The 27,795-nt window shown below is 44.7% G+C and overlaps 1 protein-coding gene and 1 long non-coding RNA gene across 2 annotated transcripts; one reads left to right on the top strand and one right to left on the bottom strand.

Annotated features, from left to right (window-relative positions):
• Nucleotides 1–437: 437 nt before the first annotated feature.
• On the bottom strand, nt 438–27,795 carry susd5 (sushi domain containing 5). Its single transcript, XM_071368397.1, has 5 exons — nt 27,379–27,795; nt 25,412–25,589; nt 12,888–12,997; nt 11,705–11,893; nt 438–7,305 (listed from the first exon to the last, which is right to left on the bottom strand). The coding sequence occupies exons 1-5, from the start codon at nt 27,470–27,472 to the stop codon at nt 5,174–5,176; spliced, it is 2,703 nt and encodes a 900-aa protein (XP_071224498.1). The 5' UTR covers nt 27,473–27,795; the 3' UTR covers nt 438–5,173.
• Nucleotides 25,518–26,861, top strand: LOC139555018 (uncharacterized). The gene is made up of 2 exons (XR_011670927.1): nt 25,518–25,634; nt 26,544–26,861. It is a non-coding gene; the product is annotated as an uncharacterized lncRNA (long non-coding RNA).

The raw sequence follows: 27,795 nt of genomic DNA, 5'->3' as shown, positions 1-27,795 counted from the left end.
GTCACTGTTAAATTCTGATTGTGAGGAGTCGTAGGTTGTAGATCGTAGCTCACAGAGAGACCATTGGATGTGAGAGACACTCATACTTACGTAGAGTCAACCACAAATACACACACATACACACACACACACACACACACACACACACACACACACACACACACACACACACACACACACACACACACACACACACATACGCAAGATGAAAAGATGAGAAAGTAAGTGACCTTCTCATTATCAAGAGGCAGCCACGGTCGAGAAGAGCAAGGAAAAAACTCCAAACTTAGTCAACAGTGACTGAGAGTTGATATGAACTATTTGAAAATCATTGTCTTTATGTTGGAAAACTAGCCATGTACATATTGTCTCGTTCTTTTCCATTATGTTTGAAAAGTGCCCGCACGCACGCAATCACACACACACACCGCTTAGCATCACAAAATTATAGATTTATGAGTTTATTATTAGAACACACACAAACACACTTCATCCTAACACTGTTGTTCAATGGAACCAATATCTATAAATGGATGGACCAGACAGAGATGATGTCATAAAGAGACCAGGAAGCAGTAGAGTTCACCCTGTGAGGACATCTGAGCAGTTTCTGTCAATAATAATTATATTACAAAACCATATGGGCTGGGCACCTGTGTGGGTAAGGAACTGAATTTATCAATCAATCAATCCTTGACTCAAATACTGTCGTGAAGGTACAGAGAGTGTGGTATTTGGCTATTTTACTCTTACAGAACAGCACATAACATTGATAGATAGACTCATTACAGAAAAACAATTTTTTTTTACATAACCCCCATCTTCACCACCAACATCACTCTTCAAAACAGTTTACAAAAAACAAGACATTTAATACTGAATAGTATACAGATACTTTTTACAACTATAGAACACTATGGCCATCATTTCCCCCACAAACAATGAAAAGAACCATAACATTGATAGATGGGTTGGTATGGCAATATTATGTATGTATTATGTATGCTACATGTGTTTTGTGCTGTTAGTTTATTTAAACTCCAGTCAAATAAATTGTCTCTTTCTGTCATGGACATGGTTAAAGAAGCTACAACAAATCCTAAATCACACTGCGGTATAAACTTTTATAATAATTTCACACGTGTATTAGAAATGTATTTTTTGGGGGTTTTGCATATCCCAACTCTCCCTGAGACACCCTCGGAGAGTGGGGTCACAGCCAGGGTCTGCCAATATCAACGGCAACCCTGGAGCAATTTGGATTAAGTGCCTTGCCCAAGGGCACATCGGCAGATTTTGCACCTTTTCGGCACAGGATTCAAACTAGTGACCTTTCAGTTTCTGTCCCAACGCTCAAACCGCTAGGCTACCTGCAGCCCAATAAATATAGTAGTGAGTTTTACAATGTTGTGCTGTTGTGTGTGAGGAAAATGGAGCCATGTACGGTATGTTATTAGTCCATCTCTGTAGTCTTTGTCATCTGAAACATTTATTACATTATAAACATTTATTATTCATCTGAAACATTTATTCTTATGAATAAAAAAGTTAACATATTAATCAAGGCCACATGCTAACGTATGCAGATACCCTTGTATATTAGTTCACACAACATCCTCCATTTCAACTCTGCATTGATAAAGATTTTAGAAGTTTCTGACTAACTTATTACATTTATTTTAATTGACCCAAATATAGAGATCAAAATGGGGGGAAAAACACTTCTGTGTGTAGCAGGTCTTTGTCTGTCTGTCTGACTGTCTGTCTGCCTGTGTTGTCATGGTAGCGTCAGTTCGTCTGATGTTCTGATCACTCGGCGGCATCTCCCAATGCAGTCTGGAAACCTTCAAACACGTCACACCGCTGACCAGCAGATCACACCGGTATGATACACACATATACACACGCACACAAACATGCACGTACACACACAGACACCAGATTATGCCCCTAGCCCCCCGTCTCTGTCTCTGAACTGAGTCTGCAGTCTGGACTCCTACTCTAAATCTCTCTCCAGCCGTCTCTGTCAAAACCAACACTTACACGCACACATGTGCACAAATGTTTTACATTTTAGTAATTTAGCAGACACACACACTCCATCTAGACAAGTCTCTATATGTTTGATTCCCCCCTCTCCCTTTACCTCTACTCCCCTCTCCCCACGTTCCTCTCCTCTCTACCTTGCACTGACTGTCTGATAATATATCTCACCTCTTGTTAACCCCCAGAAATGTACAAACTTCCATCCATACAAAAATGTACATTTTATACACACCATAATATGGTGCCGATCTAAAGCCTTGTTCACATTGGCAGATTGAAGTGACTTTGCATATCCGATTTGAATCTGTTATTTTTCCTGCAGTCAAGTCACATTTCAAACAACCTTTGTAGGTGGTTTGAAGTCAGATACAAATCTGTCGCCATGCGACTTGTGTCTGAACAGTCAAATCTGATTAATTTGCCCTCAAATAGTTTTTAGAATGTGATTTGGCATATCTTGTTGTTTGCTAGCTACTCTGCTGACAGTTTGACAAGAACAACTTCACATTCATCATCTCCAGCACCACCTCTACATCAACATACTGTATGTGAAAATGTCTATGTTTAGTAGTAAAAAAACATAGAGGAAAAGAAGTGTTTCCAATGACATCATCGGTGTGGCAATACCTACTCATCATTGTAACCATAATTGGTTAAAATCACATGATGCACACTGATGATGTCATTAGAAACACTTATCTTCCACTATCTTTTTTGCTACAAAACATAGAAACGAGCCACTTTCGTATATGTTGATGTTGTGGTGGTGCTGGAGATGAATTTGAAGTAAAAAAAAAATATCTCCCTTTAATTGTTTACAAACAAATTAGTGAATGTGCTACAAAAGCTAAACAGCTACCTATCTAGCTAGTTGACTGCTGTGGCTTGACAAAAATGACTCCTTTCGAGGCTTTAAAAGTGTTTTATCACTATGATTTTGAACATTTAAAGAGACTGGGAAACATCCATGGCAGGCATTGTTGTCACCATAGCTTTCTACATAACTTCTGAGTGATAAGAAGCACGAGCACCACCACCAATCAGCCTACACCACTGCACACTCACCCGTCATAACTATGACAACTAGCGTAGCCATGTCAGCAAATGACTGCTGTCTGAACACACACAAATCCCATATGGTCACTTGTAACTTGCTGTTTGGCAGTGGTGTAAAGTACTTAAGTAAAAATACTTGAAAGTACTACTTAAGTAGCTTTTTGGGGTATCTGTACTTTACTTTTTAAAATTCTGACAACTTTTACTTTTACTTCATTACATTCTTAAAGAAAATAATGTACTTTTTACTCCATACATTTTCCCTGACACCCAAAAGTACTCGTTACATTTTTGAATACTTAGCAGGACAGGAAAATTGTCAAATTCATGCACTTATCAAGAGAACATCCCTACTGCCTCTGATCAGACGGACTCACGACACACACATGCTTTGTTTGTAAATTATGTCTGAGTGTTGGAGTGTGCCCTGGCTATCCGTAAATAAAAATTAAAAAAACAGAAAATGGTGGTGTCTGGTTGATTAATATAAGGAGTTTTAAATTATTAAGAGTTTTTTGATACTTTTTGAGTTTTACTCAAGTAGTGTTTTACTGGGTGACAGTCCCTTTTACTTAAGTAATTTGCTATGAAGGTATCTTTACTTTTACTCAAGTATGACATTTGGGTACTTTTTCCACCACTGCTGTTTGGATCGATAGTCAGTATTCCAAAGCGGTTGTGAAAACATAACTGATTTCAGCATTAAGGCCTGCAGTGTGAACAAGGCTTTAGCGTTCCCTTACATACAAAAATGGTTAATTCTATGGTTTATTCGTTTGAATTCTAAAACTATATCTGTAATGTCTATTCTATTATTTTCTACTTCCTGTCTTTAGGCTAGGTTGAAGATACCCAGGTTCGGAAAACGAAATAATCAGATTTATGCCGCGTTTAAATGGTACAAGGTAGACGGTTGATGGCAAACTGGTGTGATTGTTTTCAATGAGAGAAAATCGTTCAACTTTAGCCGTCTGCGGTAGCGTTGTTTTCTACTGGATGTTGTTTGCACTGATTGTTTACTGAAATCACCATAGAAACTCATACCGTTGTTTTTGCCGTCGCCATCTTTTTTGCTTTCTTGTCCCGCTATGCCGACATGTAATAACGGTTTTTGCGTCCCTCGTCTAAACGCAGCATTACTGGACCAGAGCCGTTGATAACTAGCATCGCTGGTCCCTTAGTTTAAAAATCTTCCACATTTATGCAAAGAGTTATGGGATATTAGAATCCTCTTGTTTTAACCTTGGTTATCTTCAACCAAGTCTTTAGGTAGTGTCAGAGGAGGTATGGACGTTGGAACATCTACTTGGTTGTATTCAATAGAGCACACTGTAGGAAGAACGTTTTGTAATGGAAAACGAAAACTAGCGTTTCTTATGGGACAAGTTCAGGTAATTCCCTGTTTCAGTCAATTTTTTTCCATTTGGTGCCTAATGAATAGGACCCTGAATGCATCCACTCAAATCAGGGTGCCAACTCTGACAGCAATTTCAAATGCTGATGTCATCGTGAGAAACAAGGAATCCTTACAATCATGCACAATGTTACACAACTACATAGTAACGTAGAGCCCTAATAATACAACATAACACAGTTCAATTGTCTCACACAAGAACAATGAAATCAAAATAACATCAAAGACAGTAATAACATGGTAATAACACAGTAACAACATGGTAATTACATAATAATAACAGTAATAAACAGGTATGATTCTGAACCACAATGTCCCAGAGCTCTGGAGGAGGAGTCCCTTCTCGTTCGTCGCCAGAGTTGAAAACTCCTGCTAGCATTAGCATAGCATAGCCACTCATCTCATTCCCTCGTCCCTCTACCCGACCCTAACCACCAACCCTCAACACTTCCTCAGCCCCAACCTTAACTGTTCAAATACCCTTACCCTCAACCCTCACCCCTTCCTCACCCGTCAACTCATTCTTCTGTGTCTGCAGGTGTAGTGTGTGGCTGTTCAACTCACACCCCCCAAATACCCCAACCCACATCGCCTCACCCTCCTCAAGCCTCCCTCCACTCTCTGCAGCCGCACTGTCTCTCTCTTTCTCTCTCGCTCTTAGACCTTCTGTTGCATCTCTATCTGTTGTCCATGTCTACTGTGACTCTGACCCTTCCCGTTCATCTCGTACATCGAGCTCTTCTGCTGTTTCCGCCGGTAACACCACGCACCGACGGCGGCTGCCAGGGCAACCGTGCACACAGCAATGACAATGGCCGCCACCGTGGGCCCCCTGCCGGAGGAGGGAGGAGGGGGAGGAGGGCAGTCCTCCTCACCTCCGGTACACCCTGCCTCCCCTGTCTTGCCTTCCCTCTCCCCTTCCTCCCCCTCCCTCTCCCCGCTGTGTCGAGTCAGGTTGTGCTCGGCTCCACGTTCCTCCTCGTCAATGACATCATCAGTCCATGCCGTGGGGGCGGGGCCGTGCTCCAGGAAGGGGTGCACATGATCCGTAGTTTCCCAGGAGTCTGTGGGAGAAGGCCTGGCTGCGTTTCTGGGGGTGACGTCATCCAGTGACGATGTCAGAGAGGGCGTGGTGTAGTCGGCTGAATAGGAATCTGAGGATGTGGCCTCAGGGGAGAGGGGTAAGTCGGGTGAGGCTGCAGGGCTGAGTCCTCCCACCTGGTCCTGATCCTGCTCCACAGGGTCCACCTCCTGCGTGGGGGACAGGGGGACCTGAGGGACGCCCGTGAATGGGATGGGACGACTCATCTCCACCTCATTGGGCCGGTCTGTCACCCTGACAACCACAAGACCCTCCTCTTCCTCCCCTCGCACCTCAGGCTCCACCCCTTCCTCTGTGGAGCCGCCTCCCACTTTTTCAGTGCCGGTCTCCTCCTGACTGACAGGGTAGCCGTCCAACCAGGTCTCGTCTGTGCTGGCTGTGGGTTCTCCTCCCGCCGCCTCCTGGGTTACATTCTGAGGCTCGCCTGTTGTCATTCCAATGGGAGGGACTAAATGGCCATCTTCATGGTCGTCGTGGTCATGGTCATCATGGCCATGATCATCTTGATCGTCATGGTCTTGGTCTTCATGGTCATCAAGGTGATCATGGTCGTGGACATGGTCTTGGTCTTCATGGTCATCGTGGTGATCGCTAGGATCTGAGTGGTCATGATCATCATCGTCATGGTGATCCGTTACATCATCGTGGTCATGGTCTTCATGATCATCATGTTCACCGTGGCTGTGATATTGAATGCGGTCATCCTCCTCGTGTTCACCCATGTTGTAATGCTCGTCGTGTCCGTTATCATACCGACCCCCCTTCTCATGGTCATCCTCCTTGTGTTCTCCTTGGTCCTCACGGTGGGCCTCTTCACTATCATAGCTTTCATGGTTGTCATGTTCATGGCCATCATGGGTATCAGGATCATCGTGGTCAAGGTGTTCAATGACATGGTCTTCACCATCAAAAACTTGTTCAGAACTTTCATCGTGGTCAGGATCTGTTTGATCATCATGATCATATTCACGGTCAATATGTTCATGGTCAACATCATCTTCGTGGTCATCATGGTCATTGTGGTCAATTGGTTGTTGGAATTGACCCTCATGGCTGTCATGATCCTTTGTCTCCTCTGGTTGGCTGTTGTCTTCCTTGCTCTCCTCTGATTCGCTGCCGGAGGCCCTGACACGGTTGTCTCCCTCAGGGGGTGTGTCCTGTGTGACTGGCGGGTGGGTGGGTTCCACATGTCCCGCCTCCTGGAAGGCCTCTGAGGGGAACCAGAACAGGTGCTTCTGGGAAAGCAGGGAGACGGGCGCCTCAGTCGCCTCCGACATACCCATCCCCTCCTCCTGCTCCTCCTGCTTCTCCTCATCGACGGGATGGTCTGTCGAGTCTTCCAGCTCCTCCTCCTTTCTTCCAGTCACCAGTCCTTCCCCCACGTCCTCCTCCTGCTGCTCCTCCTCTCCCACAGACAGCTCCTCTCCTCCCTGCGCTTCCTCCTCTCCTCCCGTCTCCACATCCTGCTCCTCTACTTCCGCCATGCTGAAGCTGGCCTCCTGCTGCTCCTGATCCCTGTGCCCCTCTTCTCCTGTGTCCTCCTCCACATTTACATATGCCGTCTCCTCTTGCACCTCCTCTTCTACCGGTTCCTCCTGTGTGTCCTCCTCAGTAGGGGTGTCGTAGGAGAGGTGGTGATCGTCATCAGTGAACTTATCTTCATAGTCAATGTGGGCCTCTGTCTTGTCTAGATACAGAGAGAGAAAAAGAGAAAGAGGGTGGGGGGGGGGGAGAAAACACAGAATCAGCCACAAGCACACACATACCCAGAATGCAGCGTGCGCACACACAGTATAGAGACTCGTAATCAACGTGGACTTGGCATTCTGTCTCCTAGTCCAGGCTAGCTAGCTGTCTTCCGGCCCTCTCCTCTCCCCCTTCCTTCCCTCCTCCCCCTCTTCTCCTACTCCACATGCCTAGTGATGGCATCTATCACAGAGGTGTCATGACACCCGTTTATATCTCTCGCTCACAACTGGGATGCTGTTTTGTAACAGGCATAAATCAGACCTAGGGCATATCTAAAATGGCGCCCTATTCCGTATGTAGTGCATTGACTTGAGCAAAAAGTATTGCACTTCACATGAAAATATAATTATAGAAAAGTATGGAACTGAAGTGATGACTGTTTTTTTTTCTTTCTTTTTTTCTTCTTTTAGATCATTTATTGTCTTTTTAAAATGTGTATTATTAATATTATTATTACTGTCACGATCGTCATGGGAAGAAGTGGACCAAAGCGCAGCGTCGTACATGTGCTCATTCTATTTATTTTATAATGAACACCGACAACAACAAAACAAAATACGAACGTGACGTTCTGCAGGGCAAAATAACAACCAGTGCAAAAATAAGAACCCACAAATGAAAGAGGGAAAAAGGACTGCCTAAGTAGGATTCCCAATCAGAGACAACGATAGACAGCTGCCTCTGATTGGGAACCACACTCGGCTAAAAACAAAGAAATAGAAAACATAGAAATAAAGAAACTAGAATGCCCACCCTAATCACACCCTGGCCTAACCAAAATAGAGAATAAAAACCTTTATATATCTTTTTCTAAAAGTACATTTGTCACGCCCTGGCCTTAGTTATCTTTGTTTTCTGTATTATTTTAGTTAGGTCAGGGTGTGACATGGGGGATGTTTGTGTGTATTTGTCTCATCTTGGGTGGTTGTATTGTATTAGAGGGTTTTGGTAGAGTTTATGGGGTTGTGTTCAGTGTAGGTGTCTAGGTAGGTCTATGGTTGCCTGAGTGGTTCTCAATCAGAGACAGCTGTCTTTCATTGTCTCTGATTGGGAGCCATATTTAAGGCAGCCATAGGCATTAGACAGGTTGTGGGTAATTGTCTATGTCTAAACGTTAGTAGCTTGTGTCTGCACTTTCGTTTTGTAGCTTCACGGTCATTTGTTGTTTTGTATAGTTTGTCAGTGTTCTTCGTTTTCGTTAAAATAAAAGAAGATGTATTCACTTCACGCTGCGCCTTGGTCCACTCTCTCACCGAAAGACGATCGTGACAGAATTACCCACCATACCAGGACCAAGCAGCGTGATACAAGGCAGCAGCAGCGAACGCACGACTATAGGAATTGGGAGGACCCTGGGCACAACCGGGAGAATATCGCCGCCCTCGTGAAGAGCTGGAGGCAGCTAAAGCCGAGAGGCGGCGGTATGAGGAGGCAGCACGGAAGCAGGAGAAGGATCTGGGCTATACAACCTGGGAGGAGATCGACAGGTGGGCGATCGACCCAAGGAGAGTGCCGGAGCCCGCCTGGGATTCGATGGAGCAATGTGCGGAGGCATACCGGCGAATGGAGGCAGCACGACGACGCGGTAGGAAGCCTGTAAGTCAAGCCCAAAAATTTCTTGGGGGGGGGGGGGGGCTAAAGGGTAGTGTGGCGAAGTCAGGTAGGAGACCTGCGCCAACTTCCCGATCTTACCGTGGAGAGCGAGAGTACGGGCAGACACCGTGTTATGCGGAAGAGCGCACGGTGTCTCCTGTACGTGTGCATAGCCCGGTTCGGTACATTCCAGCTCCACGTATCGGCCGGGCTAGATTGAGCATTGAGCCAGGTGCCATGAAGCCGGCTCAACGCGTCTGGTCTCCAGTGCGTCTCCTCGGGCCGGCATACATGGCACCAGCCTTACGCATGGTGTCCCCGGTTCGCCAACACAGCCCAGTGCGGGTTATTCCACCTCCCCACACTGGTCGGGCTACGGGGAGCATTCAACCAGGTAAGGTTGGGCAGGCTCAGTGCTCAAGGGAGCCAGTACGCCCGCACGGTCCGGTATATCCGGCGCCACCTCCCCGCCCCAGCCCAGTACCACCAGTGCCAACACCACGCACCAGGCTTCCTGTGCGTCTCCAGAGCCCTGTTCCTCCTCCACGCACTCTCCCTGTGGTGCGTGTCTCCAGCCCAGTACCTCCAGTTCCGGCACCACGCACCAAGCCTCCTGTGCGTCTCCAGAGTCCTGTGCGTCCTGTTGCTGCTCCCCGCACTAGCCTTGAGGTGCGTGTCCTTAGCCCGGTACCTCCAGTTCCGGTACCACGCACCAGGCCTACTGTGCGCCTCAGCCGGCCAGAGTCTGCCGTCTGCCCAGCGCTATCTGAGCTGCCTGCCTGCCCAGTGTCGCCTGCACTGCCCGCCTGCCCAACGCCGTCTGAGCTGTCCGTCTGCCAAGCGCTGCCCGTCTGCCCAGAGCCGCCTGAACTGCCCGTCTGTCCTGAGCCTTCAAAGCCGCCCGTCTGTCCTGAGCCTTCAAAGCCGCCCGTCTGTCCTGAGCCTTCAAAGCCACCCGTCTGTCCTGAGCTGCTAGAGCCGCCCGCCAGACAGGAGCAGCCAGAGCCGCCCGCCAGACAGGAGCAGCCAGAGCTGCCCGCCAGACAGGAGCAGCCAGAGCCGCCCGCCAGACAGGAGCAGCCAGAGCCGCCCGCCAGACAGGAGCAGCCAGAGCCGCCCGCCAGACAGGAGCAGCCAGAGCCGCAGGAGCAGCCAGAGCCGCCCGCCAGACAGGAGCGGCCAGAGCCGCCCGCCAGACAGGAGCAGCCAGAGCCGCCCGCCAGCCATGACCAGCCAGAGCCGCCCGCCAGCCATGACCAGCCAGAGCCGCCCGCCAGCCATGACCAGCCAGAGCCGCCAGCCAGCCATGACCAGCCAGAGCCGCCAGCCAGCCAGGATCTGCCAGAGCCGCCAGCCAGCCAGGATCTGCCAGAGCCGCCAGTCAGCCAGGATCTGCCAGAGCCGCCAGTCAGCCAGGATCTGCCAGAGCCGCCAGTCAGCCAGGTGGAACCTTGGTCTCGTTCCGACGACAGCCGTAACAGGTTAACTAGTTGAACTAGTAAGCTAGGTAGCTAGTAAGGAAACCTGAGCTTAGAGAAAGAACTAGACTATCCTAAACCGAGGTAGTTGTGATCAATTTGATGAAACCGTATTCACATGTACGAACCTGGTGATATAAAATGGGATGAATGTAAAAATGACAACCGACTTATTACTCGAGCTAGCTAAATTACTCTTAACATTTTCATTTGACTTCGATTTCAATTCAATGTAGCTATATACCTGACCACAGTGTTGTCAAAACATTCAGTACTCTCATGACATTCACTTGACGTCATGGCAGTCGATCTTCTTGGACTCCTTGGCTTCTTTCCATACGACATCTCTGTAGATTATCATTGTGAACCGCATGATGGTTGTCCGCGGAGATCCGTCATATCTTAGTTTTCCCATCGACGACATCCGGGAACTTGTCTTGAATCCTGGGTGCTACTTTCACCGAGGTTGTCAATGGTAACGCTCCGTATGTTCTCCCCGTCTTCTTCTCGCACCCCATGTAGTTTCAGGTTCCATCTCCGGCTGTGGCGCTGGACTTCCATGACATTCTGTCGCAGCTGGCGATTCACCTGTTGCAGTTTCTGTACTTTAGCTTCCATTGTTAGTATTTTTTTACTGTGGGTTGACAGCTGGTTGAGGAGCTGCTGCACAGTGGCTGAGAGAAACTCCATTGATATGGGATTTGTCTCTGTTGTCTTTTCAATGATGGCCAGTTTTCAAAGATGGCCTTGAGAATGTCAGGGTTGCAGAACAATTTTTGACTGCCCTGAATTTGGTAGGAGCGCTCTTACTAGATGTAAGTGGCAGTGGTAAAAATAATATTTTGCAATGAGTTCTGGAAAGTCTTCACGTGGCCTACATGATTCTGTCTCGCTGCTGACATCTGAGCTGATTAGCATCTGTTCAGCCATGCCTTGCTTTTTCGGTTTCTTCTGCCCATGTAGTTGTGTGATCACCGTGTTTTCCAATCACCTTCTGTTACTTCAAGTAAGGGTCAGTTTACCAGAAATATTATTGATCATGATCTTCCTTGTTTATCGGGACGTATGTTCAAATACACCCGCTCAAAGTGACGCCATCTTGGACCGCAGCACTGTTCCCACTAAAGGGATGACTAATAACCAGGAAGGGAACAGAGTGAACTCATCACAGATTCCTGTGGTCAGAGGTCACAGCTCTGACGTGAGATGTCAGGGAAACATGAAACCAGGTGACGCACACACACACACACACACACACACATTTACCTTTTACACAGAGCTGTACCAGTCCGTACCACTCTCCACAGCTGTCACACAGCAGGCTGAAGGCTGAGTGGCCGCTGGGCAACACATGACCAGGAAGACAGGAGTACAGCAGCTCGTCCCCCATCTCAAACCCTGTGTGGCCCTGGAGATGCGTGTTGGGGAACGCAGGGGGGTCTCCACATGGAACACCTGAAAGGTAATACATAATTAGGTTAGGTTCGATTATATCACAATTATGTTATGACACAGTTAGGTTATATACAACATTATAAGTAATAACATACAGTGGTAGGACATGGTTTTCTATCTGTCCTTCTCCTCAGTAGTGGAGACAAAGGCTGGTTGTCATGGATTGGTTGGCTTATAACATGGCGGATCTCTTATAAAGTGGGCACAGATTTAAATGTTTCTTCCCTTTTTACTCTTCTCTCTTTGCGGTGTTACAGCTCCCACAGTAACTCTCCTGTTCCTCAGTTAAAACCCAAACATCAGCCTTGGGTGTCGTCCAACAGGGGCCTGGTCCAAAAACAACTTCTAACCCCATCCTCTTCTATGTCCATTGGACTGGAGAGGTGTATGTGTAATGGAGGTGAACCACGCTCAGTTGATGGGTAAGCTGAGGCTTTAGCTCAGTGGGCTAACACAATCTTGTGGCACACAGATGACCCAGATTCAAACCCAGTTGAGAGAGAGAGAGAGAGAGAGATAGAGAGAGAGAGAGATTGCACAAAAATCAACACACAAAAATAAAGTGATCTTTCTTCTCTTTCTTGTGATGTAAGTGTAGAGACGGTGCTTTAAATCTGCGACCAAGCTTTTCCGTTCTTATATAGATGCAATGGAAAGACAACGTATTCCATTGAGCCCATTTTAGCCATTACCAGTGTGTTTGACTGGTCATTACAAACGTTTCTGCGATCGTAACGTTAACGGGAAAAAACAAATGGCACAAGGAAGAGTGGGAAAGAATTGCCAGAGTAAATGAAAGCAATCAATCCAGCAAGATATAAGAGACAAGTAGATTTTGCACTCCTCAAACACAGGAAATAAATGGCTGACAAAGACAGATCCTCAGGTGGGCGGGGCATGCGCGTCGCTTGTCTGTGTGTGTATGTGTCCATGCATACGTGCATGTGTGTGTGAGTGTGTGTGTGCATGTCTGTGTGTGTCTGTGTGTACTGACCCTTGTCTTTGACACAGAAGACATCCAGGTGTGTGTTGTCCTCTGTAGTGTTCTCTATCTTCACATCCACTGCCTTCAGAGCACTGCCCACGTTACTACACACTGTAGTCCTGGAGAATAACACAAACGTTACTACACACTAGTCCTGGAGAATAACACAAACGTTACTACACACTGTAGTCCTGGAGAATAACACAAACGTTACTACACACTGTAGTCCTGGAGAATAACACAAACGTTACTACACACTGTAGTCCTGGAGAATAACACAAACGTTACTACACACTGTAGTCCTGGAGAATAACACAAACGTTACTACACACTGTAGTCCTGGAGAATAACACAAACGTTACTACACACTGTAGTCCTGGAGAAAGAAAAATAAGGAGAGATGGAGAGAGAGACAATGTTTCTTTAGACCTAATGGACTAACACCTAAACCAGCTGGTTACAGCTTTTATCATGAGCCCAGTGAGAAAAAATGACATATGTATCAAACTGAACACACACACACACACACACACACACACACACACACACACACACACACACACACACACACACACACACACACACACACACACACACACACACACACACACACACACACACACACTAATTGATTGTAATGTTATGATAGAGCGGTGAGTTCTGCATATAGCGGGGGGGGGGGGGGGATTAGCCAGCCACAGGAGATCCTGAAATTGTATGGTTATGACTGCACCTATTGACCTAAAGGTCAACCCACACACGCACACACATACACACAGTTTATGTATGAGCACATGTGTACATGAGTATCACGTCGTTGATATATTCCAGTGTAAATCCTCAGAGTTTCTGCAGAATAACATCACACTGAATGGAGCTGCTCTGTCTCTCTCTAAGTTACATACTACAGTTCAGATATCACATGCGGCAGGTAGCCTAGTGGTTAGGGTATTGGACTAGTAACGCAAAGGTCGCTAGATTGAATCCCCGAGCTGACAAGGTAAAAATCTGTTGTTTTGCCCCTGAACCAGGCAGTTAACCCACTGTTCCTTGGCCGTCATTGTAAATACGAATTTGTTCTTCACTGACTTGCCTAGTTAAATAAAGGTAAAATGAAATAAAAAGATATCACAGCACGCTGCCCTCTCTTAGTCTCCACTTTAGTCAAATATTATTGCAGTGTGATTACAGCATAAACCAGAAACATACAGTACCAGTCAAAAGTTTGGACACACCTACTCATCTTTATTTTTACTATTTTCTACATTGTAGTATAATAGTGAAAACATAACTATGAAATAACAAATATGGAATCAAGTAGTAACCAAAAAGTGTTAAACAAATGAAAATATATTTTATATTGAGATTCTTCAAAGTAGCCACCCTTTGCCTTGTTGACAGCTTTGCACACTCTTGGCATTCTCTCAACGAGCTTCATGAGGAATGCTTTTCCAACAGTATTGAAGGAGTTCCCACATATTCTGACAACTTGTTGGCTGGTTTTCCTTCACTCTGCGGTCCAACTCATCCCAAACCATCTCAATTGGGTTGAGGTCGGGTGATTATGGAGGCCAGGTCATCTGATGCAGCACTCCATCACTCTCCTTGGTCAAATAGCCCTTAGCCAGCCTGGAGGTTTGTTGGTTCATTGTCCTGTTGAAAAACAAATGATAGTCCTACTAAGCGCAAACCAGATGGGATGGCGTATCGTTGCAGAATGCTGTGGTAGCCATGCTGGTTAAGTGTGCCTTGAATTCTAAATAAATTACTGACAGTGTCACCAGCAAAGCACCCCCACAACATCACACCTCCTCCTCCATGCTTCATAGTGGGAACCACACTGTCACACCCTGATCTGTTTCACCTGTCTTTGTGCTTGTCTCCACCCCCCTCCAGGTGTCGCCCATCTTCCCCATTATCCCTTGTGTATTTATACCTGTGTTGTCTGTTGGTCTGTTGCCAGTTCATCTTGTTTGTCAAGTCAACCAGCATTTTTGTGTCTCAGCTCCTGCTTTTCCCAGTCTCTCTTTTTCTCGCCCTCCTGGTATTGACCCTTGCCTGTCCTGACTCTGAGCCCGTCTGCCTGACCACTCTGCCTGCCCCTGAGTCTGCCTGCCGTCCTGTACCTTTGCCCCACCTCTGGATTATTGACCACTGCCTACCCTGACCCTGCCTGCCGTCCGGTACCGTTGCCCCACCTCTGGTTTACTGACCCATGCCTGCCTTGACCTGTCTAGCCTACCCCTGTTGGATTATTAAACCATTGTTAATTCGACGTTGTCTGCATCTGGGTCTTACCTTCATACCTGATACACACCTGCAGAGATGATCCTTTCACCTACTCTGCGTCTCACAAAGACAGACAGTTGGAACCAAAAACGTGGGACTCATTAGACCAAAGGCCAGATTTCCACCGGTCTAAATGTCCATTGCTCATGTTTCTGGTGTCCTTTAGTTGTGGTTTCTTTGCAGCAATTTGACCATGAAGGTCTGATTCATACAGTCTCCTCTGAACAGTTGATGTTGAGATGTGTCTTACTTTTACATTTATTTGGGCTGCGATCTGAGGTGCAGTTAACTCTAATGAACGTATCCTCTGCAGCAGAGGTAACTCTGGGTCTTCCTTTCCTGTGGTGGTCCTCATGAGAGCCAGTTTTACCATAGAGCTTGATGGTTTTTCCAACTGCACTTGAAGAAACTTTCAAAGTTCTTGACATTTTCTGGATAGACTGACCTTCATGTCTTAAAGTAATGACGGACTGTCCTTTCTCTTTGCTTATTTGAGCTGTTCTTGCCATAATATGGACTTGGTCTTTTACCAAATAGGGCTATTATCTGTATACCCCCCTACCTTGTCACAACACAACTGATTCTCTCAAACGTATTAAGAAGGAAATAAATTCCACACATTAACTTTTAACAAGGCACACCTGTTAATTGAAATGCATTCCAGGTGACTACCTCATGAAGCTGGTTGAAAAAATGCCAAGAGTGTGCATAGCTGTCATCAAGGCAAAGGGTGGCTACTTTGAAGACTCCCAAATATAAATATATTTTGATTTGTTTAACACTTTTTCGGTTACTACATGTTTCCATGTCTGTTATTTCATAGTTTTGATGTTATCACTCTTACTCTACAACGTAGAATATAGTACAAAGAAAGAAAAATCCAATACTTTTTATTTAACCTTTATTTACTAGGAAAGTCAGTTAAGAACAAATTCTTATTTACAATGATGGCCTACCCCGGCCAAACCCTGACCCGGACGACGCTGGGCCAATTGCGCGCCACCCTATGCGACTCCCAATCACAGCCGGTTGTGATACAGCATGGAATCGAACCAGGGTCTGTAGTGACTCTGATATGCAGTGCCTTAGACCGCTACGCCACTCGGGAGCCCCCCGAATGAGTAGGTGTGTCCAAACTTTTGACTGGTACTGTACATTATCAGCCAAACCTCCTATATATCCTGCAGTATCAGCAGCTGTGAAAGAGGTATGGGACACTACATCTAGACTTGATATACAGTGCATTCGGAAAGTATTCAGACCCCTTGACTTTTTCCACATTTAGTTACGTTACAAACTTATTCTAAGATGGATTAAATATTTTTTCTTCTTCTTCAATCTACACACTATACCTCATAATGACAAAGTGAAAACAGGTTTTTAGACATTTTAGCAAATGTACTAAAATTCAAAATACCTTATTGACATAAGTGTTCAGACCCTTTGCTATGAGAGTCGAAATTGAGCTCAGGTGCATCCTGTTTCCATTGATTATCCTTGAGATGTTTCTACAACTTGTGGTTGATGATTTGGAAAGGCACACACCTGTCTATATAAATAAGGTCCCACAGTTGACAGTGCATGTCAGAGCAAAAACCAAGCCATGAGGTCAAAGGAATTGTCCGTAGAGCTCCGAGACAGGATTGTGTCAAGGCACAGATCTGGGGAAGGGTACCAAAAACACAGTGGCCTCCATAATTCTTAAATGGAAGACATTTGGAACCACCAACACTCTTCCTAGAGCTGACCACCCGGCCAAACTGAGCAATCGGGGGAGAAGGGCCTTGGTCAGGGAGGTGACCAAGAATCCGATGGCCACTCTGACAGAGTTCCAGCGTTCCTCTGTGGAGATGGGAGAACCTTCCAGAAGGACAACCATCTCTGCAGCACTCCACCAATCAGGCCTTTATGGTAAAGTGGCCAGACGGAAGCCACTCCTCAGTAAAAGGCACAACAGCCCACTTGGAGTTTGCCAAAAGGCACCTAAAGGACTCTTAGATCATGAGAAACAAAATGATCTGGTCTGATGAAACCAAGATTGAACTATTTGCCTGAATGCCAAGTGTCATGTCTGGAGGAATCCTGGCACCATCCCTACGGTGAAGCATGGTGGTGGCAGCATCATGCTGTGGGGATGTTTTTCAGCTGCAATGGACTGGGAGACTAGTCAGGATCGAGGGAAAGATGAATGGAGCAAAGTACAGAGAGATCCTTGATGAAAACCTGCTCCAGAGCGCTCAGGACCTCAGACTGGGGCGAAGGTTCACCTTCCAACAGGACAACGCAGGAGTGGCTTCAGGACAAGTCTCTGAATATTCTGTGGCCCAGCCAGAACCCAATCGAACATCTCTGGAGAGACCTGAAAATAGCTGTGCAGCAATACTCCCTTTCCAACCTGACAGAGCATGAGAGGATTTACAGAGAAGAATGGGAGAAACTCCCCAAATACATGTGTGCCAAGCTTGTAATGTCATACCCAAGAAGACTTGAAGCTGTAATCGCTACCAAAGGTGCATCATGAAAGTACTGAGTAAAGGGTCTGAATACTTATGTAAATGTGGCTGTAACATAACAAAGCGTGGAAAAAGTCAAGGGGTCTGAATCCTTCCCGAATGCACTGTATATCCTGCTATATCAGCAGCCCTGATAGAGGTATGGGACACTACATCTACAGATGTCGGATCTTTATTTGACACATTCGGTCGCAGGAGTAAAATAATCCTGGAGCAGGAGGATTTGAATACCTGAAGAAATATTTAGAATCGCCGCCAGGGGGCATCGTGCAGGCTACAGTTCGAATCTCAGCTCAATGAAATCGTCTTTGGATAGGCTCAAATGCATAAACATCTTGACAGCTTTATGAAATGAAATATTAAAGCCACACAATACATGCATCAAGGCATCAAACTGAAAGTACTTCAGCCGGCCCACAACTGCTTAGCAATGGAAATGTCACCTATGTAAGGGCCAACCACACTAAAGGCCACAACTATACTGACAGACCCTAACTATAAGTGGGCGAGCATCCACACTGGAGGAAAATGTATCATTCTACAGTAGGCCTACATCTGTCAATCAACTGATGGCCGAACTTAGCCAGGAAAAAGCTTTCCACACTTTCCATTATGTGACAATGGATAGGCTAACGGGTAGCCTAGAGAATGCATTGGAATATAATAAAATAACAAGGAGCCTATTGCAACCATCGATGGCACTAGATTATCGCATCAATACGCGCTAAATTCACCCACACAGCTCATCTCAATTGCAACCATTGTTGGTCACCTCATGACCTCATTATCGCTCCGGTGTTACCCTTCGTCCTGCTTGCAACCAAAGTCTTTCAAGTTTCGTTCGCCCTCTGGTTGGTATTGTCATCGGAACAACTTCGTCCTTTTTGAACAGACTGAGGGCAATTTATCTTTTTAACAAGCATAAAATAAATACGTTTACCATGGCAACTCTACTGTGGCACTTTGTATGAATGGAAACTAATGTTGGTGTAGCCTACTGTTGTTATTTTATTTGTTTCCTATTTATCTCATCCATTAAATACAACTGTCTTTAAAATAAAAGTGTCTGGTATCTTCATTTCTTATCAAGATCGGGGGTAAACTATGCCTGGGATGTACATATTTGAAATGTGTAACTAAATCAAGTCAATTGAGGGAATTTTGTTATTGGTGCCAGAAGCGCTTGGGCAATAATCAAAGTCACGCCGGCAGGCCTATATGTGGTCAATGTGCTCGCTGAAGGCAGGGGCTAGAACCCTTAAGATGTCCTCTTTTTTGATAATAATAATATATACTGTAGATCTCAAAAATCATGGGTTGCATATTTTGGTTTCAAAATCAGAGTCGGTCTCTTTCATGCGCCATTGTGCTACCTAACTATTCTCAATTTCATCTTGTCTTTACATCTGATATTATAGGCCTGTGTGTGATTCATTTTGATAGGCTACAGTAGGCTAGCATTATGGTGTAGCCTACTGTACGGCTGCATTTCGGATATATTTGACACTTGTATGTGGTAGTGGAGACCAATATGTAATTTGTGTTACCAAGCTATATAAAACACTGGTTGTTGATGTGTATGGATGCATTTCAGATACATGTTTGTACATTTGAATGTTGCAGTAATATGACCTACAGACCAACAGTAGCAGTAGGACATTTATTCATATTCTGTCTGGTGCTTTTAGCGAGCGAGAGATGGCACTAGTCTGGATGACTTGACTGCCCCTTCATGGAGAGAAGGAGAACTGCGGGTTTTCAATCTCATTTTAAGTTCCCGAAGTGCAGGAAACATTGCCGCAAAAAAAGAGTGATTAAATAAAGATCCGACATCTGTAGACATAGGATATACATTAGTTGGGTGGGTTGGGAGTGGGACACATCAGTGTAAAACTTTTCCTCACTGGTAGTCAAATATCAACATATAGTATAACATGAAGTCCTACCCTGCTGATGATACACAACAATCCAAACAGCGCAGAAAACATTATGGCTGCCAATTACCACAGAGACATGTTGGCCCCTCTCACCACATAACAATCACAAAATCAGCAGACGAAAAGAATCTGGTGGTGGTGGTGTGTGTGTGTGAGTGGTGTGTGAGTGGTGTGTGTGTGTGTGTGTGTGTGTGTGTGTGTGTGTGTGTGTGTGTGTGTGTGTGTGTGTGTGTGTGTGTGTGTGTGTGTGTGTGTGTGTGTGTGTGTGTGTGTGTGTGTGTGAGTGGTGTGTGTGTGTGAGTGAGTGAGTGAGTGAGTGAGAGAGTCTCTGACTCATACTCTACTACCATCTTACTTTGGTCTCTCTATCAGCTTATAAGGACAAATGACCCAAAAGAGAAACACCCAGTCAGACAGACAGAAAACACTGAGAGACTGTTTTCAGACTAAACCCAACAGGGTCTGCGAAAAGACAAGACGCAAGGCTGTGTGCGTGCGTGTTTTGTGAATCTGTGGGAGTCTGTGTCCCCTGTTGCTGTGTCTACAGTCCTTCACAAGCCACCTTCACCTTAAATTACATAACATTACTGGAAAGAGACACAGGATTGTGTGTGTGCTTTCACTGTTTATGTGTGTGTGTGTGTGCAGTCTAAATTTGTCTCTGTGTTTTGTTTGGTCACCGTGGCAGCCAGATGTGTGAGTGACAGGTGGGAAGGAGGTGCAAAGGTAAGTGTGTGTGTGTGTGTGTGTGTGTGTGTGTGTGTGTGTGTGTGTGTGTGTGTGTGTGTGTGTGTGTGTGTGTGTGTGTGTGTGTGTGTGTGTGTGTGTGTGTGTGTGTGTGTGTGTGTGTGTGTGTGTGTGTGTGGTTACCCTTAGGAGTAGTCAGTAGATTATGTAACTATAGCAGAGGGTCTTAATGCCACAGGAACACAATTTGTAGAACGGACATCACTCTAAAATTAAGAGTTGACTAGGGGCTTATCGAATAACGTGTGTGTGTGTGTGTGTGTGTGTGTGTGTGTGTGTGTGTGTGTGTGTGTGTGTGTGTGTGTGTGTGTGTGTGTGTGTGTGTGTGTGTGTGTGTGTGTGTGTGTAAGGAATGAGGTGGAGGAAGGTGATGTCTACCTCCTGATTCTGACACCTTCCTGTTGATGATGACTCACGACACACACGAAGTGTGTGTCTGAAAGTGACCTGTTTTGTCACCCTGTTGTGAAAAACCTTCTGAACTGAACATAGTAAACTCAGGTACACAGGGGGTTTAAGTTCTAAAAGCTAACGTACTGTACATGTAATTTAAGTGATTTAAACAGTTTACAATAAAAAGGTTTTTATTTGACCAGTTTGCAGTGTTCTCTTATCAGTAAATCTTATCAGAAGAGGAGCACAATGAGATGTGTGCATTGCATTAAACATACATATAGTCCATACATACAGTCCATACATCTAGTCCATACATCTAGTCCATACATCTAGTCCATACATCTAGTCCATACATCCAGTCCATACATCTAGTCCATACATACAGTTCATACATCTAGTCCATACATCTAGTCCATACATACAGTCGATACATCTAGTCCATACATCTAGTCCATACATCCAGTCCATACATCCAGTCCATACATCCAGTCCATACATCCAGTCCATACATCCAGTCCATACATCTAGTCCATACATACAGTCCATACATCTAGTCCATACATCTAGTCCATACATACAGTTCATACATCTAGTCCATACATCTAGTCCATACATACAGTCCATACATCTAGTTCATACATCCAGTCCATACATCTAGTCCATACATACAGTCCATACATACAGTCCATAATTCCAGTCCATACATCTAGTCCATACATACAGTTCATACATCTAGTCCATACATACAGTCCATACATACAGTCCATACATCTAGTCCATACATACAGTCCATACATCCAGTCCATGCATCTAGTCCATACATACAGTCCATACATCTAGTCCATACATACAGTCCATACATCTAGTTCATACATACAGTCGATCATCTAGTCCATACATACAGTCCATACATCTAGTCCATACATACAGTCCATACATACAGTCCATACATACAGTCCATACATCTAGTCCATACATCCAGTCCTTACATCTAGTCCATACATACAGTCCATACATCTACTCCATACATACAGTCCATACATCCAGTCCATACATCCAGTCCATACATCTAGTCCATACATACAGTTCATACATCTAGTCCATACATACAGTCCATACATACAGTCCATACATCTAGTCCATACATACAGTCCATACATCTACTCCATACATACAGTCCATACATACAGTCCATACATCCAGTCCATACATCTAGTCCATACATCCAGTTCATACATCTAGTCCATACATACAGTCCATACATACAGTCCATACATCTAGTCCATACATACAGTCCATACATCTAGTTCATACATACAGTCGACACATCTAGTCCATACATCTAGTCCACACATACAGTCCATACATCTAGTCCATACATACAGTCCATACATACAGTCCATCAATACAGTCCATATATACAGTCCATACATACAGTCCATCAATACAGTCCATACATACAGTCCGTACACCTAGTCCATACATACAGTCCATACATCTAGTCCATACATACAGTCCATACATCTAGTCCATACATCTAGTCCATACATACAGTCCATACATACAGTCCATCAATACAGTCCATACATCCAGTCCATACATACAGTCCATAAATCTAGTTCATACATCTAGTCCATACATACAGTCCATACATCTAGTCCATACATACAGTCCATAAATCTAGTCCATACATCTAGTTCATACATACAGTCCGTACATACAGTCCATACATACAGTCCGTACATCTAGTCCATAAAGACAGTCCATACATCTAGTCCATACATCTAGTCCATACATGTAGTCCATACATAGAGTCCATAGATACAGTCCATACATCTAGTCCATACATACGGTCTATACATCTAGTCCATACATCTAGTCCATTTATACAGTCCATACATCTAGTCCATACATACAGTCCGTACATACAGTCCATACATACAGTCTGTACATCTAGTCCATACATTTAGTCCATACATACAGTCCGTACATCTAGTCCATAAACACAGTCCATACATCTAGTCCATACATACAGTCCATACATCTAGTCCATACATACAGTCCATAGATACAGTCCATACATCTAGTCCATACATCTAGTTCATACATACAGTCCATACATACAGTCCATACATCTGGTCCATACATCTGGTCCATACATACGGTCCATACATCTAGTCCATACATCTAGTCCATACACCTAGTCCATACATACAGTCCATACATCTAGTCCATACATCTAGTACGTACATACAGTCCATACATCTAGTCCATACATACAGTCCATACATCTAGTTCATACATACAGTCCGTACATACAGTCCGTACATACAGTCCGTACATACAGTCCGTACATACAGTCCGTACATCTAGACCATACATCTAGTCCATACATACAGTCCATACATACAGTCTATACATCTAGTCCATACATCTAGTCCATACGTACAGTCCATACATCTAGTCCATACATACAGTCCATACATCTAGTCCACACATACAGTCTAATACATCTAGTAAATACATATAGCCCATACATCTAGTTCATACATACAGTCTATACATCTAGTCCATACATCTAGTCCATACATACAATCCATACATCTAGTCCATACATCTGAGTGGTAGGCTACATTACATGATAACCTGTACTGTACACTAGAACTGGGTGGATATATGACATCACACAATGTAAGGGACAGTATATGAGTACTCACACATGCAAGTACATAGGCACACAAACACACACTTGAATTAGTCTCTCAAGACAGGGTGTTTCCCTTTCTGATATAAAGAAAATGTATCAAATTGTTTCCTACCTGCCTAGCTCTGTTGATAACTAGCACCTTAGTCCATAGTTTATATCCAAGTATATAGTCTGGTGTAAAGCTCTGTATTGGTGGGTTAGTGAGAAAAATGGTGGATAACAGTCAGTTCACTCAGGGGGAGAGAGGGATGAGAGAGAGAGGGAGAGGAGGAATAGGAGATGAATCCACATAAAGAAGTAGAGAGATAGATGAGTGATAGATGATTGATAAGCTGTGAAACCTAGGAAGAGGGTGTGAACTGGTCAACGCAGAGAGATAGAAAGAGAGAGAGAGAATTAGACCCAACCAAATCATGAGAAAACAAAAAGAGAATTACTTGACACATTGGAAAGAATTTACAAAAAAACTGAGCAAACTAGAATGCTATTTGATGCTAAACAGAGTACACAGTGGCAGAATACCTGACCACTGTGACTGAACCAAAATTAAGGAAAGCTTTGACTATGTACAGACTCAGTGAGCATAGCCTTGCTATTGAGAAAGGCCGCCGAAGGCAGACCCGGCTCTCAAGAGAAGACAGGCTATGTGCACATTGCCCACAAAACGAGGTGGAAACTGAGGTGCACTTCCTAACCTCCTGCCAAATGTATGACCATATTAGAGACACATATTTCCCTCAGATTACACAGACCCACAAATAATTCCAAAACAAATCCAATTTTGATAAACTCCCATATATATTGGGTGAAATACCACAGTGTGCCATCACAGCAGCAATATTTGTGACCTGTTGCCACAAGAAAAGGGCAACCAGTGAAGAACAAACACCATTGTAAATACAACCTACATTTATGTTTATTTATTTTCCCTTTTGTACTTTAACTTTTTGCACATCATTAAAACAATGTGTATATATACATAATATGACCATTTGAAATGTCTTTATTCTTTTGTAACTTTTGTGAGTGTAATGTTTACTGTTAATTTTGTATTGTTTATTTCACTTTTGTTTATTATCTATTTCACTTGCTTTGGCAATGCAAACATATGTTTCCCATGCCAATAAAGCCCCTTAAATTGAAATTGAATTGAGAGAGAGAGAGAGACGTCTAGAGACGTCTTTCTCTCTCTCTCTAGACGTCTCTCTCTCCCTCTCCCTCTCCCTCTCTCTCTCTCTAGACGTCTCCCTCTCCCTCTCTCTCTCTCTCTCTCTCTCTCTCTCTCTCTCCCTCTCCCTCTCCCTCTCTCTCTCTCTCTCTCTCTCTCTCTCTCTCTCCGTCTCTCTCTCCCTCTCCCTCTCTCTCTCTCTCTCCCTCTCCCTCTCTCTCTAGACGTCTCTCTCTCTCTCCCTCTCCCTCTCTCTCTCTCTCTCTCTCTCTCTAGACGTCTCTCTCTCCCTCTCCCTCTCCCTCTCTCTCTCTCCATCTCTCTCTCTCTCTAGACGTCTCTCTCTCTCTCTCCCTCTCTCTCTCTCTCTCTCTCTCTCTCTCTCTCTCTCTCTCTCTCTCTCTCTCTCTCTCCCTCTCCCTCTCCCTCTCTCTCTCTAGACGTCTCTCTCTCACTCCCTCTCTCTGGGAGCTGTGTGTCATGTTGCTGTGGAGATAAATGTGTAAATGGAGGTGGCTGTCAGCATGACACCCTGGCTCAGAATTCCCTCCCCCTCTAGAGAAGAACAGAGGAGGCTTTCTCTGCCCTCCCTCCTTCTCTCTCCTTCTTTCCCCTGAATCTTTCTCCTCCCTCGCTTTTTCTTCTCTAAACGCGTGTCTTGTTTCACACACACAACTGTTTAGCCAAACACGCAGCACACATACATACACGGCCTGACAGTCCGGATACAGGCCACACCCAGACCCACCTAAAATATGTCAGTGTGTGTGTCTTACCCCATAGTGCCCCCGTTTAGCCATCCTCGTGTGCAGGCAGAGAAGGAACACTCCACCACGGCGTGACGCAGCTCCTCGGCTGACGCCAGACGGGCATCATGGGAAGCACACGCATGTTCCGCCTCAGCCAATCCCCCGGAGTCAGACGTGTTTCTCTGGTCCAATAGGAACACACGACCTGGGGAAAGAACACCTTTACAACAGGAACACAGCAATTACCTTGGTAAGGTCATTTATGGACTGTTAATCAGTGTAGGAGGTAACGCCAAGTGTTACATAATCAGATTACTTGTAAAAGAGTAAAGTAACGTGTTCATTATATTTCAGAATCATACCTCTACCAGGCACGTGTTTCCATGATCCGATCTCGAAATGTTTTGTAATTTAGTCTATAGAAATGTATAGAGGCCACACCTACGATCTTTGCCATTGATCGATTCTGTGATAGAATAGCCCATAGAGGGCTTCCCTGTATAGTGGCAAGTGTGCCCTCTATACATCTCTATGGGTCTGTGTAAGTGAGGTCTATAACCAGAACTGGCTGCTTGAGAAAAAGATTTTGAATGAAAAGATAGGAAATCTGTAAGATTACAGTATATTTGACCAATTAGGCAGCCCATATGATAGCGTAGCACTTGTAGACTAGCACAGGAAAGTATCACCACAGATGAAAGGAGAAACTTGTGATCAAACCTGAGTTAGTAAGTAGACTATCTTCGTTAGAGCACACAGGCTAGCATTGCTCCTTCCGACAGATAATTTTTTCCCATGAAAGTAACACAAAGCAAAATAACTAGTGTTATAAACTGCGTTGTTCGCGCCCTGAATGCTGATTGGCTGGCATACCCGTATACCACGGGTATGACAAAACATGTATTTTTTCTGCTCTAATTATGTTGGTAACTAGTTTATAATAGCAATAAGGCACATCAGGGGTTTGTGGTATATGGCCAATATACTACGGCTAAGGGCTGTATCCAGGCACTTAGTGTTGCGTCGTACATAAAACAGCCCTAAGCCATGGTATATTGGCCAAATACCACACGGGCCTTATTGCTTAAATATAACGTGTTACTTTCCACACAAAGTAATATTGTAAAGTAACTTTTATTAATTTTGTTCCCCCATCAAGATCTTCCCAAAGTAAAGAGTGATCATAACTACATTGGGAGGCAAACAGCAGGGCTGATCTTGGATCATACTGTACTATATCAGCAGCATATTAGGATTAGTGCCCCCTAGTGACATTATGGACAATAGAAGGAGGATTCGCTATACACACCCTGCAGTGACTGTCCCTATACAGACCATCATCAATCATCATCATCAACAGCTTCACTATGACAGTTAGGCTATCCATGTTCAGATTTCAAAGAAATGTTATAATTAAATAAATAGGGCTACTTTGGCATGACACACAAAACATATCAAATAAACTTTACAACTAAAATGTCTTGAGATTTTTTCATTTCATAGAAATCTTTACATCTTTACATCATTACATTTCATCTTTTAGAATTCATAAGGCCAAAGAAAGCTGTGTGTGTCTGTATGAGCGAGTGCAGATAGACACAGAAATCCTTCATATTTCACTGCAGAGAAGAGAGAGAGAGAGAAACTGACTGCCAGCCCAACACCAAGTCAGAATCCTGTTCACAAAGGTTTATCAAAGTAGCGTTCATGCGCAACAGGCTACCATACGAATAAGCTTTTGGTAGCGGCACTGTTCAATTTTATGCACCAGTTTTACTTTGAAAACCAGGTTGGAATAGTAGCATATGTTTCTGAATGTTGGTTGAAAAGTTTATCCTTGACCCAAAGTCCCAACCTTAAAGGTAGAGGTTTCACTCCCTCTTTGCTGTCCAGTTGGGCGCAAGACCCCAGATGTTGACAGGTCCGCGCCACAGGTATCCACCCGACACCGTTACAATAGGACAGGGTGTCACAACTTATGTAGAAAAACTTACCGTCAGCGTGAACGACAGAAACCACCGTTAGCCAAACCAAGTATCCAAACATGGACAAGGAAACCAGGTTTCGGTCAATGCGGCGTGCCATCATTCTCTGCGCGCTCCGATTCGGGTTTTCACCGGTGTTTAAAGAAAATTCAAACGTTTAATGGAAATAAATCTCCTTTAGTGAGTTTGTGAAGCAGGAGAGAGCAGCGGTCCCGTTATTTCCCTCCCGGTGACAGACACAGACTAAGAGTCTGGAGGTGAACTTGTTGACGCAAAACGGTAAAACGGAAAGGAACGGGACGGTTGGTTCGGTTTATCTCCCCAAATAGTGCCTTCGCGAGCAAATAGAGCACCGGCGCGAAAACTCGCGTGTCCCTGTCAGTAAATACGTCACGGCTCCCAACCTGAAGGCTGGGCAGTGGCGCG

Source organism: Salvelinus alpinus, chromosome 26 (genome assembly GCF_045679555.1).
Source record: "Salvelinus alpinus chromosome 26, SLU_Salpinus.1, whole genome shotgun sequence".
NCBI classification, from domain to species: Eukaryota; Metazoa; Chordata; class Actinopteri; order Salmoniformes; family Salmonidae; genus Salvelinus; species Salvelinus alpinus.
Note: the sequence above shows the minus strand (reverse complement) of the source record. Positions and strands in the feature narration are given on the sequence as shown.